At 39.0% G+C, this 16,438-nt stretch overlaps 1 protein-coding gene across 10 annotated transcripts in view; it reads right to left on the reverse strand.

Annotated features, from left to right (window-relative positions):
- The window catches only part of CSNK1G3 (casein kinase 1 gamma 3), a 79,310-nt gene that overhangs the window by 27,427 nt on the left and 35,445 nt on the right, over positions 1 to 16,438 (reverse strand). For 8 of the 10 annotated variants that reach the window (XM_072922911.1, XM_072922909.1, XM_032744136.3 and 5 more), the window contains one exon: positions 15,248 to 15,317. The exons of the other annotated variants lie outside the window; for them this stretch is intronic. In XM_072922911.1, the coding sequence (XP_072779012.1) occupies positions 15,248 to 15,311 (64 nt within the window). In that variant the 5' untranslated portion in view covers positions 15,312 to 15,317. The remainder of the gene's footprint in view (positions 1 to 15,247; positions 15,318 to 16,438) is intronic. 10 annotated transcript variants of the gene reach the window in all.

A 16,438-nucleotide genomic window follows, 5' to 3' on the forward strand; every position in this document is an offset into this window, starting at 1 on the left:
TTATGATCCAATTTTACTTTTACCTTTTTGCAAAATATGCATTGTGTGTCAATTTCATTAAAAATAACTTGATATAATTGCTTCTACTCATCTTGTACTTTTTCACATGCATAGGACATCTTCCTCATTCAGCAGAATAAATTTTGTTTACTTAGGGAAGCTAGTTATTCCAGATCTTTCGTTTTTTGTTCTTTAGTACACATCCTCTGTTTCATTTATTCCAAATATTTAATACTCTGAAAAGATACTCTTTTCATGTGAGCTTTTTGTGCAGTGTCCAATGTTTCAATTCTGCACTACACAGAAGTACCAAACCTGTTTTCAGAACAACTTAATAAAACACTGGATTTCACCTTCATTCTCTGTAGGTCAAATGTAACCCTAATTCTGAATGTTTTCTGAAGTACATGAAACCTTTGATTTTTCATACCTTACTATAGAGACACTTACACTGAGGGCACAAATTTGTAGTTGTATTTTCTACAGCTTTGGGTAAAAAAAAATATAAAAAATACTGTTTTAGCAAAATTAACAACAAATCAAAGCACTTTAAGAGGTTTTTCCACTAATCGTTTTTCCTACAATTCAGAATATTTAAATAAGTCCTAAAAATACAGCTTAACTGTTCAGTTTTCCGAAGATTCGAGCTACAATTTGGTTTACGTATGTGTCATCACACCCATCTCAATACTAATATACTTAAAATGCATAATTGTAGCTATTTAAGAAAGGCTTCACAGAAGTGGTTTACTGCTAGTAATGAAGAAGCACTGAACTTATTACATCTTGTACCAGAATAAGGTATGAGATAGTGTTCTTCAATTTAAAAATATTATCCTGAATTATCAGACAGATACCTAAAACACTTTATATTTTCATTAGATGAGAATTCTAAAATGTCGCAAAACTGTGTTTAACATGTAATAACTCCTGCTGTGCATCTGGAGCATCCTGTCTAAAATTACCCATGTTGATAAAATAATTCGGTATTAACAGTTCAAAGTACTAGAAGTTAGGGACTTTGGTTCTTAATCAAAGCACTCATAGTATTTTTGCTTAAAAGCAAGAAGCAGGTGTCGTTCTGCTGCTTACATTCTTTTTCCATATCTCTAAATATCCAGCAGTCAGCAAGTAACATGCTACTAATAAAAACGCATATAAAGGCTTTTTCTCCCACTACAGAGAGATAATGTAAGCTCTCTTATATAAACCTTTAAGAGATATTAGTTAAGATAAAAACAAAGAAACTCTGATTTTTAAAAATGTAAGAAACCCCAGTTTTGTTGACAAGATATTCCAATACTTATTTCCAATTAAGAGGATGTATTTTATTTCTATTTCGAATTACTCTAGCTCAAATCACTGAAGAACATGCGCTGAGCTTTTAAGATGCGCCCCAGTTGTCTTGCTGTGAATTTAAAGAAGCCACTGGTCTTTGGTTTCTTGATTAACAATTAACTTGATTACTATTTAATCCTTTCTAGTACCTTGAAAGATCTCCCCATTCTTAAAAATCCTTTTTAAAAACTAGCACCCCTCCCCAGTTATAAGCAGAATTCAAGGTTTGTCACATAAATTATGTATAATGTCACTAAAAGTTACGTATAACTTCCTCTTCTTCCATCAAAAAGGAAACTTACTTGTGACCAGAAAAGTAGATTCACATGCTCCCACTAAGTTACTTTAACATTTAAACATCTTTGCTTTTAAGGTTTAACACTCTAAAAATAGAATCCTTTTTTCAGGTACGAGTGATACTCCCCTATCCCTAGATATTTATAATTATTGACAAGTAAAACATTTTCATCTGAATGGGCTCAATTGACTAAAGCACTCTACGATACTTAGGTGAGTTTCTTGTCCTAAAACTGTAAATCCATGTTAAGCCAGTATGATTTTAATCCTATTTTACTCTTGACAAAAATCAAAGAAGTCTTGACCTGGCAATTAACTATTTGAACAACGCTTGGATTCCAGTTTCTTCTATAAAAGTTAACTTTCATTAGCCACCTAAAACATTACTGCTGTACACCTCCGGTCTCCAAAATCATGTCCAAATTCTCCAAAAGTACCTCACTATCCACTGATAAGGGGGGTGGGTAGGGCAGGGGGGCAACAAGAGCCCCCTAAAACAGTTATATGAATTTATGGATTATACTCTTTAATTTTCACTCAAATACTTTAGTCTACCATGTTCACGTACATGATGTCCAGAAAGTTTTTCAAGCTGACAGACCTGCCTTCCTCTACAATGATGAAAGGATAAAAAAATATTAGAATAAAGGAAACATGAGTAGTAGATTAAACTGTATCTGCCAAACCTCCTTAAAACAAAGAAAATAATAAGCTATTTCTGCTTTGAGACCATTATCCATCTCGGTTGTCTCTTTCAAGAACTTCATCACTAAACCTGATTTAAGCTTGAGACTGCATGTTTTTCAGTTATCTAGAGCAATATGCGTGACTAGCACAAACACATTTGTTTCTTAAGGAAAAAGTTCCATTTATTTGCCTTGACACAGATATTACGTCATAGCTTCAATTATTTTATGTGTGTGTCCTCATTCAGGAAAAAAAAAAAATAACTTGATAAGCAGACAGCAGAAACAGCCAAAGGAATATGTAACCCACAGATCAATGGCGATACCACTTGCATTTAACCTCATCTATCACTGACTTAATTTTGAGCTGTATCTTGGCAAAACATCTCTATACAATACAATCTAAATTTATAAAGCTATTAAGTTAGTAAGTAGCTTTACAGTGCCTTTCAGTTCCTTGTAACACCAATTTCCTTTTAGAGCCTTCTCTAAACCAGTCAAGAAACAGACTAATGGTATCTGCATCATATCCTACTACTGTTAAATCAGAGACATAAATGCCAATAAAATACACAAGACTGCTCTTGCAGATCATGGTGTTGTGTATTCTGGGTTCTTATACTACACTGCCTTTATTTGCAGTCTTAATTTTCCTATGTGGCAATTCACTGGACACAAGCCAAGTACTTTAAACTATCTGGAAGATTTGCAGTAACAGTTGTCTTTCACAGCACATTCACACTGGTACTCCGGTCAAGGATACAAATCAACAACTGCCACAAACACAAGTGTTCCCTAGTTAGTCTATAGAATCTGATTTGAATCCTCTAAAGGGAAGCGATTATAAAACTCTGGGTAGTGTGTTCTGACTTGAGCCAAAGCAGCCTACACAGAAGGTCACACAGTCTCTGGAAGCACAGCACCTTAATGCTACCGAAATCATAATCAGCCACAAACGCTAAAACTCTAAACGTAGAATGAGACACCATATCACCACAACACTTAGACTACATCTCTTACTTACAAACTTATAAAATATGTTTGCAAAAAGAAGAAGCAGTAATAAATTAGATCTATTTCAAAGGACAAACTTTCTTTATTTATTTACATTGCTAAAACAGAATTAGAGATGCATTTTATTGTAATCATTATTAAATCAAATATCCATTTATCTAACATTCACTTTGTTCAGTGAACTAACTGTCTTATCAAGCTTCCTTTCACAATTACAGGTATCTATTATATGCCTCACAATGCCCACATCTCTGAAATCTGTGTGATGTCACAAGACAAAACCAATGTACATTTTGCATACAACCAGTCTTCTTATGGCCAGTAACTACTGGTCCTCAGAAACATTACCATGTAACTCTATTATGCAGGTGCCATTCTTAACAGATTTCTTGCACTTATTCCAAGGGGAAAAAATTACTTTAAATTCAGAAAATCCTGCATATGTCCTTCAGCTAAATCCTAGAAAAAGACTGGCAGAAAACAAGAAAAACTGCAAGAAACATGTTTATAATTTTGTTGGACTACACCTAAAAAATAAATTAGGTATATCCATTTATGTTTATTCACATAAACATAAGTATTAGCATATTCACATTAATACCTGAGCAGCTCAACGTTTCTATTAAAGGAAGCATATCAGCAGCAAAAACTCAAAACTGAGTCAGTGTTTTCCCAAACAACTCACAATACCACTGCAACAGTCATCAGTACACAGATTAACAGTGCCTATGAACAGATTCCTCTTCATTCAAGAGATTCAGTATTTGATTCAGTTTAAGTGCTCTAATACTACGTTCCTAAATTAAGCTTAGAGCTTTATTTTCTAAGATCACCTGCATGTTTGGTTTTTTTTATCATGATTACCAACCACTTCAACTAACTGCATATTGTTTATTCCCCAGCATAAAAATGCCATTAGAACAGAAGTAATAAAGCAGGACCGTATGACTAAAAAAAAATTAAAGAAACAGTCATCAGTTTAAGACCACATTCTCAGCTACCTACCTAGAAGTATAGTTCAAAGCAACAGTCACATGAAGTTACTCAAAAACTCACTTTGCATTCATACTGAATGTTGGCTAACAAGATGCATAGAAATCATATGAAGTGTGACAAGTCAGACGTATCTGTAAGAACTGATAAAATGTTATTTAGATATGTAAACCAGGACTACCCTGAACTGACTTATTTGCTAACTGTAGTTTACAGCTAGATGTTTTGTCTCCAATATACATTGTCCTTGATTATTAGAAATATTTTTAGAAATTTAGAAATCCCTTGTTTTAGAAATTAAACAATATTCTAAAATGTGAAGTTCCAGTAAATTATTGCTACTTTAACTAAGTAGTAGGAAGATCAAATTAATATAGCTGCACGTCAAATTCATATTTTCCCACAAAATCTTTTCAAACTCACTTCAAACCTTCGTAACTTTCATAATATTTATCCTTAATAGCAGCAAGACATGAGTTCCAAAATAATTTGAGAAATACAGAATAAGTTATTTTAAATTGTTTCTAGAAGATTTATGTACAAAAATGATCACTTGGCACAATAATCTAGCTGCAGTGCTTTCTTTCTAGCAATACACTCAAGGAGACTTGACATTGAGACACTTCCTCATGGTATGACAGAATATTGATCTAGTAAAAAATGTTACAGTCTACCAACCGAGAAAGAAATTAAGCAATTATTATACTGAAATTTTTGTCTTGGGAAGAGTTTTAGCAGAACACAGATGCTGATATACCATGATGAAATCATGCTGGGCTGCCTTTTCTCCCAGAGGCTAAACTGGAAGGCAAAGTGGCTATAGCCCAGGGGATGAACTAGAGATGGTATCACCAGCAATCTGAGATCCCACTGCCTTCTCCAGTGGTTCACAGTGACAGTGAAAGTCATCTGTAACTATATTAAATACAAAAGATAGCTTGTCTTTCACAGGAAAAATCTGCTTCACAGATTCCATACCCTGAATACAGTTGTACAAAAATAATAAATAGATGTCACTGAACACTCAGATCTCACACACCAACTAAAGCTGGCCTGAATTGAAATTAAATGAAGAAGCACATTTTCTCACCTTAAATGTTTTTGTCTTTACATAGAGGAAAAAACACGAAACACTGAAGTACTGAAGCCTTCAGCCCATGAAACACATTTCCAACACAAAAAAGAAAACCACAGACGTCAATTCTAACCTACTAGTCTACATTAAACTGTATATAAGGTACCACACAACAAAGAAATGTTCTTGCCTCAGGGTACTCTGCCCCAACTCAAAATCAGAAATTCAAAGTATTTAAAAGTCACTTTGCTACATTCCCAAACCAAAAAGTAATTATTAATCTGGTGAATTCGGACATGCTCTAAAGGCTACAATAAATATTCTACTGAGCTTGACTAGAAAATGGTGAGCAGACTCCACTTACTGTACAGGAATATTTCTGTATCTTCCAAAACCACATTATGCCCACACTGAAATCTTCCTGAATCACTAATCCAACAGTAACTGCATAATTAAAGCTGTCCAAGTACCGTGATTCCATTGTGTTAAAGGCAGATCTCACAATCTCAAAACCAAAACTGTATTTTTAGATACCAATACAGAACACATCACATGAATGTTGGTACCAAATCACAACGGTTCAGGTACAGAATGCAATACTTAGCCATCAATTCACAATGGCCATGACCTTCTTAAATACAACAAATATACCCTATACATTGACTAGTCAATAGTAGTGACCCTGTAAGAAAGTGTCTGGCTTTCGGTTTTTCAAGTGGAAGAGTTAACTAGATTTCAGCTAAAAGAACAGATGTACAAAAGTCAAGAAAAATAAAACCTGATTTACAACACTGAGCATCTGCCTTGTCTGAAATATTAGTATAACAGTTTCATATGCTGAAATGCACTGCTGAACCAATCTGTGACCTGTTTGGAGATCCGTGACCTCAAAAATTACCTTGAATGAAAAAACAAAAATCTAATAATAGATACCTCTCACTGCTATAAACAGAACTGTTCTAAATCTGTTCTAAGAGCAGCACTACAAACAGGAGTTCTACTAATTCACTTCAAGCAGCAGAAGTTGCTTGGATTCTTCTGCTTCACTTGTCAGGTAAGTACAATATAGTTCTCATTCACCTGCAAAAACTCCCAGTCATTATGATAATGACCTATTTATTAAGAGAGGTCAGAAAAATCAGACAACGAAAGCTGAATCGTTTTTATGCTCTTCAACACGTAACTTCTTTCATTTAGAGACGCCTTTCCGCAAAAGGAAACCGAACCATACTCTAAATACCATTCTGTCAGTTAAACCACAGCATACTGCAAAGACATCTACACCTTATCTTCTAATCATGAAAAGAAAGGCTGATAGCATCAGAGATTAACTCAAAAATCAATAAAAAATACAAAACTGTTTTCGATTAATTCCAAAAGTCTTAGTACAATTTCACATAACAATTCAGCAATCATTTTATTTGGAGTACTGAACTTATGATAGTATAGTTTTCTTATATCTCATACTTGCATATTGAGACAATACACATTAAACAAAATTTATTAGAAGCAAAGCTATTCTAAATACCATCCATATGTTCCTCATTCAATTGACTAGAAACTTCTGCATACTGACAAATGATCTCAAATTCCATGAGGAAAACACCCTTGTAGTTTCTGAATGACAAAATTACCACAGACAAAAGAAAGCAATTTTCATAAAAATCTCTATTTGTATATAAAACCTAAATGAAAGCTAAATAATGATGAGACTAAAATAAGCCACACCTTTGAACTAATTTTAAAAGTTGTTTTGAATAAGTTTGAGGTCCATTTCCCTAAAAAATTAAAAACACTTCAAAAAGCCCAAAAGCACTGAAAGTATTGCCTCTTTAAGAAAGATTCTTCACATATTTTTCCTGACAAACACCTACATGTTGCTGCACATTCACAGGCATTTCAAAGAGCATATTTAAGAGTAAAGTTACAGTTACAGTTAGGCCTTCTGAATGAGCAGATCCTCTCCAAACTCCAAACAGTTTTGAAATGGTAATTCTTATCCATGCAAGACAAAACCACTTTTTTATTAAATACAAAGAATTAATACTCTTAGTTCCAAAGTCCTGTGTATAAAAACTGCACATCTATCATATTTACGCCTATTTTCTCCTTGTTCTCTCAGCGAGCAGAACTATAAAAGAACACTCTGATCATTTTTCAATCAAAAATGTCTTCCATCTTCACGGCATTCAAGACACAAAACAGCATGACTTAGCACAGACATTAATAATACAAGTATTTTTAAAAACTCCCAAGCTACAAGGTCATTAGGAAAGCAAGAAAAAGGGGTATTATAAAAAATAAATAAATTTAGTAGACAAACACTGGCTGCAGATAAGGAAATAGCAAGACAACATACAATTTCAAAATGCTACTCTTTTCATCGAGGATGCCTACAAGATCAGTGGAAGTATAAAGATGTTCTGTTAAAAAGGTTTTGAAGGTAAAATAATCTGTAATCACAATAACACTTTCTTTCCTTGCTTTCAGGACAACATTGCCAGAAAATAACCTAATTTTCTCCTAAAAGTATTCATTCACATTAAAGTCTCTCCCTCCTGCTCCTGCCATCTCCAAGTCAAGGAGGATTTCACAGGGCCTAACGCAATCTTACCCCTTAAGCTTCAGGTCATTTCACACTAAGCATAAGTCAATTTGTAGCATAAACTGTGGAATCTGTAGTTCTTATTTGTGAAAATCATGGGGTTTAGCTTCTAGTACGTGCGTAACTGCGTACCAGAGAAACATTCTATCTTCACAATTACTATACTTCAAATTTCTTCTAGCAATGGCAGCTATTTTTATATCTCGTACAACAGACTCTTCTGTAACTTGCATACTGAAGACTACTCACTTCAATCTATTCTCTCTCTGATCAAAGAGCAACCACTACCCATAAAGCAATACTGTCTATATGGATAGACCTGACGAAAGCTTTTTTTCACTATCTCCTGTTTTACATAGGAGGTTTACATACTTCCTGAATTTATTGCTTGCTAGATCAACTTTCCAACACTATATTTTCAACTGTTCATGACATAAAATTACTTAAATCTATGTTTGACAGTAAACATGCATGTCACAAAAAAAAAATCAGTAAACTAAAACTAATTGTCACAGATGACATAAGAAAGAAGCCACATAATAATGCAACATTTTTTCTGAAAATCACAGGCTGCGTAACTTCTACTTGAGGGCCCAACTACTAAAAACAAAGAAAAGATGACTGCTTGTTGGGAAGGATGAATAAATATAATCGCCTGGCAAAGAGTCACAATAGTACAGCCAGGATGAAAACAACACCCCCTTCTGGCTGGACAATACCCTCACCCACAGACAGGTCCAAAAGTCAAATGGACTGTTCCATCTCACCCCCCAGAATGTATGGTTTATCCCACACCTGTAACCCTACCCTGAAACATCAAGTGTCTGTGACCCCATTGGCCTAAGTCTTGTTCCAGCCCACCTTGAAGCCCCCTGATAAGGGGTCTCCGAGGGGCCAGACGTTCTCTTGGACTCCCCACTCTCTTGGAACTTCCACCCTCTCCTAGAGCATCCCCTCTACCCCTTGTCTCTCCCCTCCCTATCGCTTCAGGCTTGCCACATGCTGCGTCTGGCAGCTCCAAGACCTTTCACCATCCCTAATAAACCTGATATTCTTAGAGCAGCCTTCAGAGATCTCTCGTCTCCATTCATCAAAGCCATCCTGGAGCACAGCCTTCCCTACAGACCGCCACCCAGCTAGGAAGACAACCCCACACAGACCTGCACCCACACCTCTCTGGATGCCTCTCCAGCTTTTCTACCTGTGGGAGACTTCTCCATGGACGGTAACTAAATAACCAGTTGTACCCTCCTCATCGGTGTGGTGAGCACGACATTTCATTGCTAGGCAACGTCGAAGCTGGAGCTCTTTAAAAATTGCTGAGGCAATCCTCGAGCACCGCGACTCGTTACCAAGTAGCAAGTTTTTGGAGCCATTGGAGGATTTGTGCCTGCTGATCCTCGAGCACAGGCGACCGCTGCGGAGCGGCGGTGACCTGGAGCTCTGGGAGGAGTCTTGCCATGGCACGCTGCCACGTGCAGAGAGCACATACGAGTACTGCTTTGCACTGCCCACACTGGAGCTCTGAGGGTCTGGAGGTCACGAGCACGGAAAGCCGTTCCTGAGTGACGCTTGAAACCAGAGCTCTGAGGGGACCTCCCACAGAGTCCTGAGCGCCGACTGGAGTGTACATCGGAACTCAACAGAGGACCCTGCTTCTGCGACATCGAGGTGACCTACACTGGTGTAAAAATGGGACAATCCCACTTTGCCCCTGATCGGGATCTCTATAAGCAACTTAACCATCTCTTACGTAGCTACAGCAGTACTTTGTCTAAGAAAGAGTTAAAAAACCTTCTAGAATGGATTCTGCTTAATTTCCCGAATGCCGATTGTTCAGCTATTTTTACCAGAGATTTTTGGGACTCAGTTGGAAATAAGACTTTTTAGTAATATTTCACACCGGGATCCCGACGCTTGTGAATTGCTCCCGGCTTACAGAACCGTGGCTGACTTGTTTGCTTCACAGAAGCCGGCGGCGGCCGTTTTGCCGGGCCATGTGGTTTCTGACAATCTCGCCCACGCGGCTGCTAGTGTGGAATGGGACTCCCGCCCCTCTCCCCCAGCGTCACTTGGTATCAGCCATTGCGGCTCCCACTTTCACAGCCCCACCCCCCTCCCCCCCCCCGTGCTCCTTGGCACCGGCGCACCCCTTCCCCTGCTCTCCGACCGCGTCCATCCCCCCAAGTGGCGTCTTTTGTGGCTGCGGTCAACACCATCGCCGGCCTCTTGCAGAGCCAAGCGGACGCACTTTCTGCAGGCAGTGCAACTGGCCCTCGACATGAGCAGCCTGCCACCGCTGCCTCCCGCTGGTGCCGCAGCCTGTGAGACGCCCGTGCCTGAGGACTGGGGAGCGGCGTCACACATGCGCCGGAACGGAGCGATCAAACCCCCGGTCCCTGCCCCGTGGTAATGCCTGGCCAGATCCCCCCATGATGCCACCCCAGCCCAAGCCCCCCCAGCCATGGGGAGACGCTCCGGGGCTCCGTGCCACGCCCCCACCGCCTCCCGCGTTCGCAGACTCGCGGCAGTTCTCTCCCGCAGCTGTGGCCCCGGTCCCCATGCCCTCCGGCAGCACGGTGGTCACAGCCACTATGATGCCTCACCATGTGGACCTCGTGACACGCCCGGCGCATGCGCAATTAGCGCTACCCCCGGACCAGCCGCCCCACGCCACCCCCACTGCGCCTTTGATGCAGCCTCCCGCTTCCCACACGCCCCATGCCGCAGTCGACACCCAGCCAACGTCCCCGCGCCCCCCCATGGCAGCGTCACAGCCCACAGTCCTAGATGCGGAGCCCCAGCCACCGCCGCCACCAGCACTTCTGGGTTTGTCAACTCTACCACCATATCCATCCGCACAGCCAGCCCAGCCGGATCCTGTTACAGCCTCATCACAAATAGTCCTCCCTACACCGCCTCCTTCACAGCTTCTGGAAACACCAGCCTTACAGCTACCAGCAGCTCCTGCACGACTGCAGCCTCCAGCTGCCCTCCACCCTCCAACGAGTCTTCCCGCAGCACCACAACATGATTCTACAGCATCCTATGCATATCCCTCCACGTCCTTTTCTCCGCCAGATCTACATTCTACAGCTGCAGCCACAGTTCCAAGATATCCTTCCATACCTCCAGGTTCTTCCCATGTGCCTCTGCTGACAGGTTCCACTCCTCCCGCTCTTCTGCCTCTGCCACCGCATCCTGCACCCGGTCCAAGCAGTACCTCACCACAGCTTGGCACATGAACCATGCAGTGAGAGGGAGCAGGATGGAATGTGGCAGCCGCCTTGACAAATAAAGGACAGAACGAGAACTGTTTTGCCCTTGCAAACACTAACCCTCTTATCCCGATTTCACAAAAATCCCAGAAAGGTGTTGATAGTCTCCAACAGACAGACTGGCATGGAATCAGACGTGATAGTCGCAAAGAGGAAAGTCTGAATCCTCGAGCCATGCCTGTGGTATTCAGCCAGCAACCCGGTGGTCCTAGAACATGGACAGCTATTCCTTCCCAGGACGTGAAAGAATTGCGAAAAGCAATAAATGACAGTGGTATCTCCTCTCCATATTTTAAACAACTGCTGAAAACAACCATAGAAAGAACACACCAAACCCTAAAACGCATTTTAAATCAACAGAAAGGGGGAGTAGATCAGGCTACACCTCAAAAGAGGTTGAGTAAGGCTCTGTATGTTTACAATCTTTTAAATAGCTCTGCAGGAGAGCCTCACCCCCCCCTTTACAGACATTTTCTGAACAACAAAAAAGCAAAAATAAAGGAGCACTCCCCAGTTTTAATCAAAACCTTAGATTCAGGACAAATAGAAGGGCCATACAATCTTATAACATGGGGGAAAGTGTTTGCTTGTGTTTCTATAGGTGGAGGACCCAAATGGGTCCCAGCAAAGAATGTGAAGGCCGCTGGCATCCCTGCACCAGGGCAGTGCTTCTGCAAGTACAAGCCAAGAAGCAAGCACCCAGACGTGAACTGCGCAGAGTCATCAAGAGAAAATGACCTGCCAGAAACAGCTCAAGAAAAGAATGGAGTTTTATTGTTTGCATGCGTGCATGTTGCTTTTGTTGTAATTGAAGTTTTACCTGTAAGTCAACAAAACACAAATGTCTGGGCTGCTTTAGCCAAGTCTGCAGGCTCTGATACCATCTGTCTATCTGACACAAGCCCTAACAAACCTTTTTCAACGTGTTTAATTAGAGTATACCTTTGCCAGAAGGTTTTGATAATACTACCTCAGTTAAGTTCTTCCATTACACTTAAGCAGTCAAACAAGTTAGTATGTTGGCTCAGTAAAGAAGTAAATAACACCTCTACTATAATCAGTGATTTGTTAACAGATGATCCACCTTAGCTGAACAGTTTATTTGATGGTTAGAGCTTTCCACCTTAGCTAAAGGAACTCTGTAAAGTAAGCTTGATTATTCCAATAGTAATAAGTGTGGTTTTAGTAGCAATACCCTGTATACCTCAGAGTGTGCAGAAAATAGTGGTTAAGTCAATATTTAATATCTCAAGTTGTTCATCAGAACAGGGGAGATGTTGGGAATGATGAATAAATATCATGGCCTGCCAAAAGATTCACAATAGTACAGCCAGGATGAAAACAACACCCCCTTCTGGCTGGACAATACCCTCACCCACAGATAGGTCCAAAAGTCAAATGGACTGTTCCATCTCACCCCCCAGAATGTATGGTTCATCCCACACCTGTAACCCTCCCCTGAAACATCAAGTGTCTGTGACCCCATTGGCCCAAGCCTTGTTCCAGCCCACCTTGGAGCCCCCTGATAAGGGGTCTCTGAGGGGCCAGATGCTCTCTTGGAATCCTCACTCTCTTGGAATCTCCGCTCTCTTGGAACTTCCACCCTCTCCTAGAGCATCCCCTCTACCCCTTGTCTCTCCCCTCCCCCATCCTCTCAGGCCTTGCCACTTGCTGCGTCTGGCAGCTCCAACCAAGCAAGACCTTTCACCATCCCTAATAAACCTGATATTCTAAGAGCAGCCTTCAGAGATCTCTCGTCTCCATTCATCAAAGCCGTCCTGGAGCCCAGCATTCCCTACAACTGCTGCCGGAAGATAAGGAATCAACAATCTTTTTTTAACTTCTGTGTACATAGAAAAAAGAAAATTACCCTTTGCCACAAAAACCATTAAAAATAGGCCTCAAGTAGAGTGCCTGAGAAAGGCTCACAATGGAGCTTTAAAGGTTCTGAGCTGGGAGAGGCTTTCACTTTTGAATAAAAGCAGGTTATTGCAAAAACAAAGGAAGTCTATAACAAAGATTTTCTTAAATACTGATGATGCTTAGTAAGTCACCAGCTCTATCTTTGCTTTTTCACCCTAAAGGTAACCTCATCTTCATGCAAAGAATCAGAAGGTAACTCTTAGTATGTCAACAAGGCATCAGAGAAAAAGTTGTTTCAACCAGCAAGTAGGTTTAAGAAGATTGAATGATATCTGAAGTAAAGCAGAGTTTGAGTTGACTATGCTCTTACACTAAGCACAGTTCCCAGTCTTATTCACTACATAAAAAGGTAAACATAGTTACACTAAGACATTTTCTCAGTAAATACTCCTACAAGGGTTCCTACCTCGGAGAAGCACTGCCTAATTTTCTGCAGTCTGAACTAGAAATTACAGCTTTACTCTTACCTCTACTACACAGCTCCTTTGCAATTTTAGATACTTACACCTCTATATTCACAGATAGGTAATGTACCTAACTTGTAGGTTGTCATGCCCCATTAGTTAAACACTTAATATCTCAGCTTTCTACTCATCAGCTATTTCACAATGCTAGTGTATGGTATGCTGACAATTTATAACTACTTACGAAAAACAACCATACACCATACTCTGATGACTTTCTCCAAACAGCAACTATATAGACTCAAGATTCTGACTACCTATCTACAACTTTATTTTCCATCTAGGAAGTGAAATTGACAATGTTGTGTTTTGCCAAAAGTAATCTCTAAAAATTCCTGGTTGCAAAGCATTCATAGTACAGCAAAAAAAAAAAGTCTATATTAATTGAACGTATTAGAAACTTTGTTTCACCAAATGTAGTCTTTAAACGAGTAGCATGAAATTTTGAAAGCTACCTGAGAAATACTATCCAGTCAGTGCAGCAATGAGCATATGATCCCAAATTTTAAGGAAAAAGGTGAAAATAGTAATTTAAAAGTATTAAAATTTATCATAACACACACATATTCAAGGTAACAAAATCAAAGTGGTATGGGCATGTTCATTGTGTATTTCTTTTCAGAGACAACTTTTCATACTAAGTATGATTTCATTCTATTTTAAGCACAATCAAAATCACTGTTCTAAATTCCAGGCTGCCTTTGCTAAAAAGCCCCTGAAAACATATATAGAAAACCACTGTCCACTCATAAAATAAACTTCTACAGAAGTAAAAGAAAAGAGAGAAAAATAGTTAAGTACATGATCTAGTCTAGGAATAATTAAAAAAATAAAAAAAATATGTCAAAAGATTTATTTTTCCTATATTATAGCTGATTGAGAGAATATCTGTACTCACTTTATTAGGGTAAGAAACTTCACATCTTCCTAACTGATTATATGCAGCTTTGTGAAAGGCACAAAAATATTTGAGAAGTTTTAGGTATTGCTCTCCTATGAAAACCAAAGGTGACAATTGGATCATTCAAGCCACCACCATAAGAGTACTTCTGGGTATAAAAGCACCAAGGAGAGTAAAAGGAGAAATTCAAACATTAAACTGCATTTAAATTTCTCCTAAAGGTATTTAAGAGGTTGAAAACTAGTAAGCAGCAATATATACTGCATCAATAAAAGTGAAGTAAAGTAAAACTGCATCTCAAGGAATTTAAATATCATATCAACTATAATACAAAATATTTGATTAGTGGATTAGCAGTTTGGAGATCTACAGCATTTTTTCAAAGAGTTGTACTTGGAATAGTCTTAGTTCAAAGCATACCTGTATGCAAAAAAAAAGCTGTGATAGGTAGGATTTATTAAATAGTGAGGACTTCATAGATACACTTTATTGAGTAGAAAAAAAAACATTAGAATAGTGGAATTTATACATTAATCCACTAACTCCTCAGGCTTTTTTCTGCTTTAAGTTGTAAGGAAGACTTCATTAAACAGATTTATACCTCTAAACCAGAAAACTTCAGCCAATTGACCCTCGATTACATTACAGTAAAATGCATTATACTGCTTTTTACCTCCAGATCCTAGCTGCTTGTAGAATCTGTATTCCAAATGTAGCTGTGGTGCTCTTGACTTCATAGGCTCCTGATTTAAAAACAAAAACAACATTTAAAACAAATCCTTAAAACTAATATACTAACCTACTACCAGCCAAACTAGCCCTACTGCTTCCAAGCCACACAGAAAGTTTGAATGTTTCTTCTGAAATGACTGGCAACTAAAAAAAGAGAAAACTAAATGTCCTTCATTTAGAGTAGTGCTTATATGGGTATTTACATCTTGTATTGCTCTACTGGGCCAGAGTCCAACATCCAAATCAAATAACAGACACATGATGGAACAGCTAAAAAACAGTATGTTTCTCCAAAGCATGAAGATGGTATGTCCTACATTTTTTCAGAACATGGCATTAATATGCAGCTTAACAGGTTGAAAAAAAACTCCAAATACCTAATACTTGAGAGATGTATCTTTACAAGTCTTGTCCTAGGATCTTAATAAAAATACCAAATCCTTCCACCAAATAGTAATAGGTTAGCAGAAGTCAAGTATCACCATTCCAAATTATAACTCCAAAACAAGCAAAAAAAAAGCTCCAGAATCAGTCTGTGGTTTACACACATTAATGAAATCTCATTTCAGTGTTCAACATGCCCATGTGTCAGAGTCTCATAGAACTAAATGAAGTGACATGAGATTAAGCAGAAGCATACACATGCAGCCTAAATGGAAATCCAAACTTTTTTAGTATCTCCTGATGTAAAGAAAAGGTTCTTTACCACAAGATTCTTGAAGTACTTTCCTAGGGCATCTTCTAGAAGACATGCCGTGTTTCTTATAACATGTAACATGATCTTAAGATTAAGCTCCACCAGGAGAGGCTTAGGTTGGATATTAGGGGGGATTTCTTCACAAAAAGGGTGCTTAGACATTGGCCAGAGATGTGGTGGGGTCACCATCCCTGGAGGTGTTTACGGAAAGACTGACCACAGCACTGAGTGACATTCTGACGTGGTGGTCTTCAGTCAGAGGTTGTACTTAATGCTCTCTCAGGTCTATTCCAGCCTAATTGATTCTGTGATCTTCCAACACATCAGTGATAATTTGGAAACTAATTCTGTAACTAGAACTACAGAACACAGTTAAGTAACTCTTAATACAGTTATCAGCAATAACTGATACTTGCTGAACATCAATTTTCAGAA

Source organism: Taeniopygia guttata, chromosome Z, assembly GCF_048771995.1.
Source record: "Taeniopygia guttata chromosome Z, bTaeGut7.mat, whole genome shotgun sequence".
In the NCBI taxonomy this organism is placed as follows: Eukaryota; Metazoa; Chordata; class Aves; order Passeriformes; family Estrildidae; genus Taeniopygia; species Taeniopygia guttata.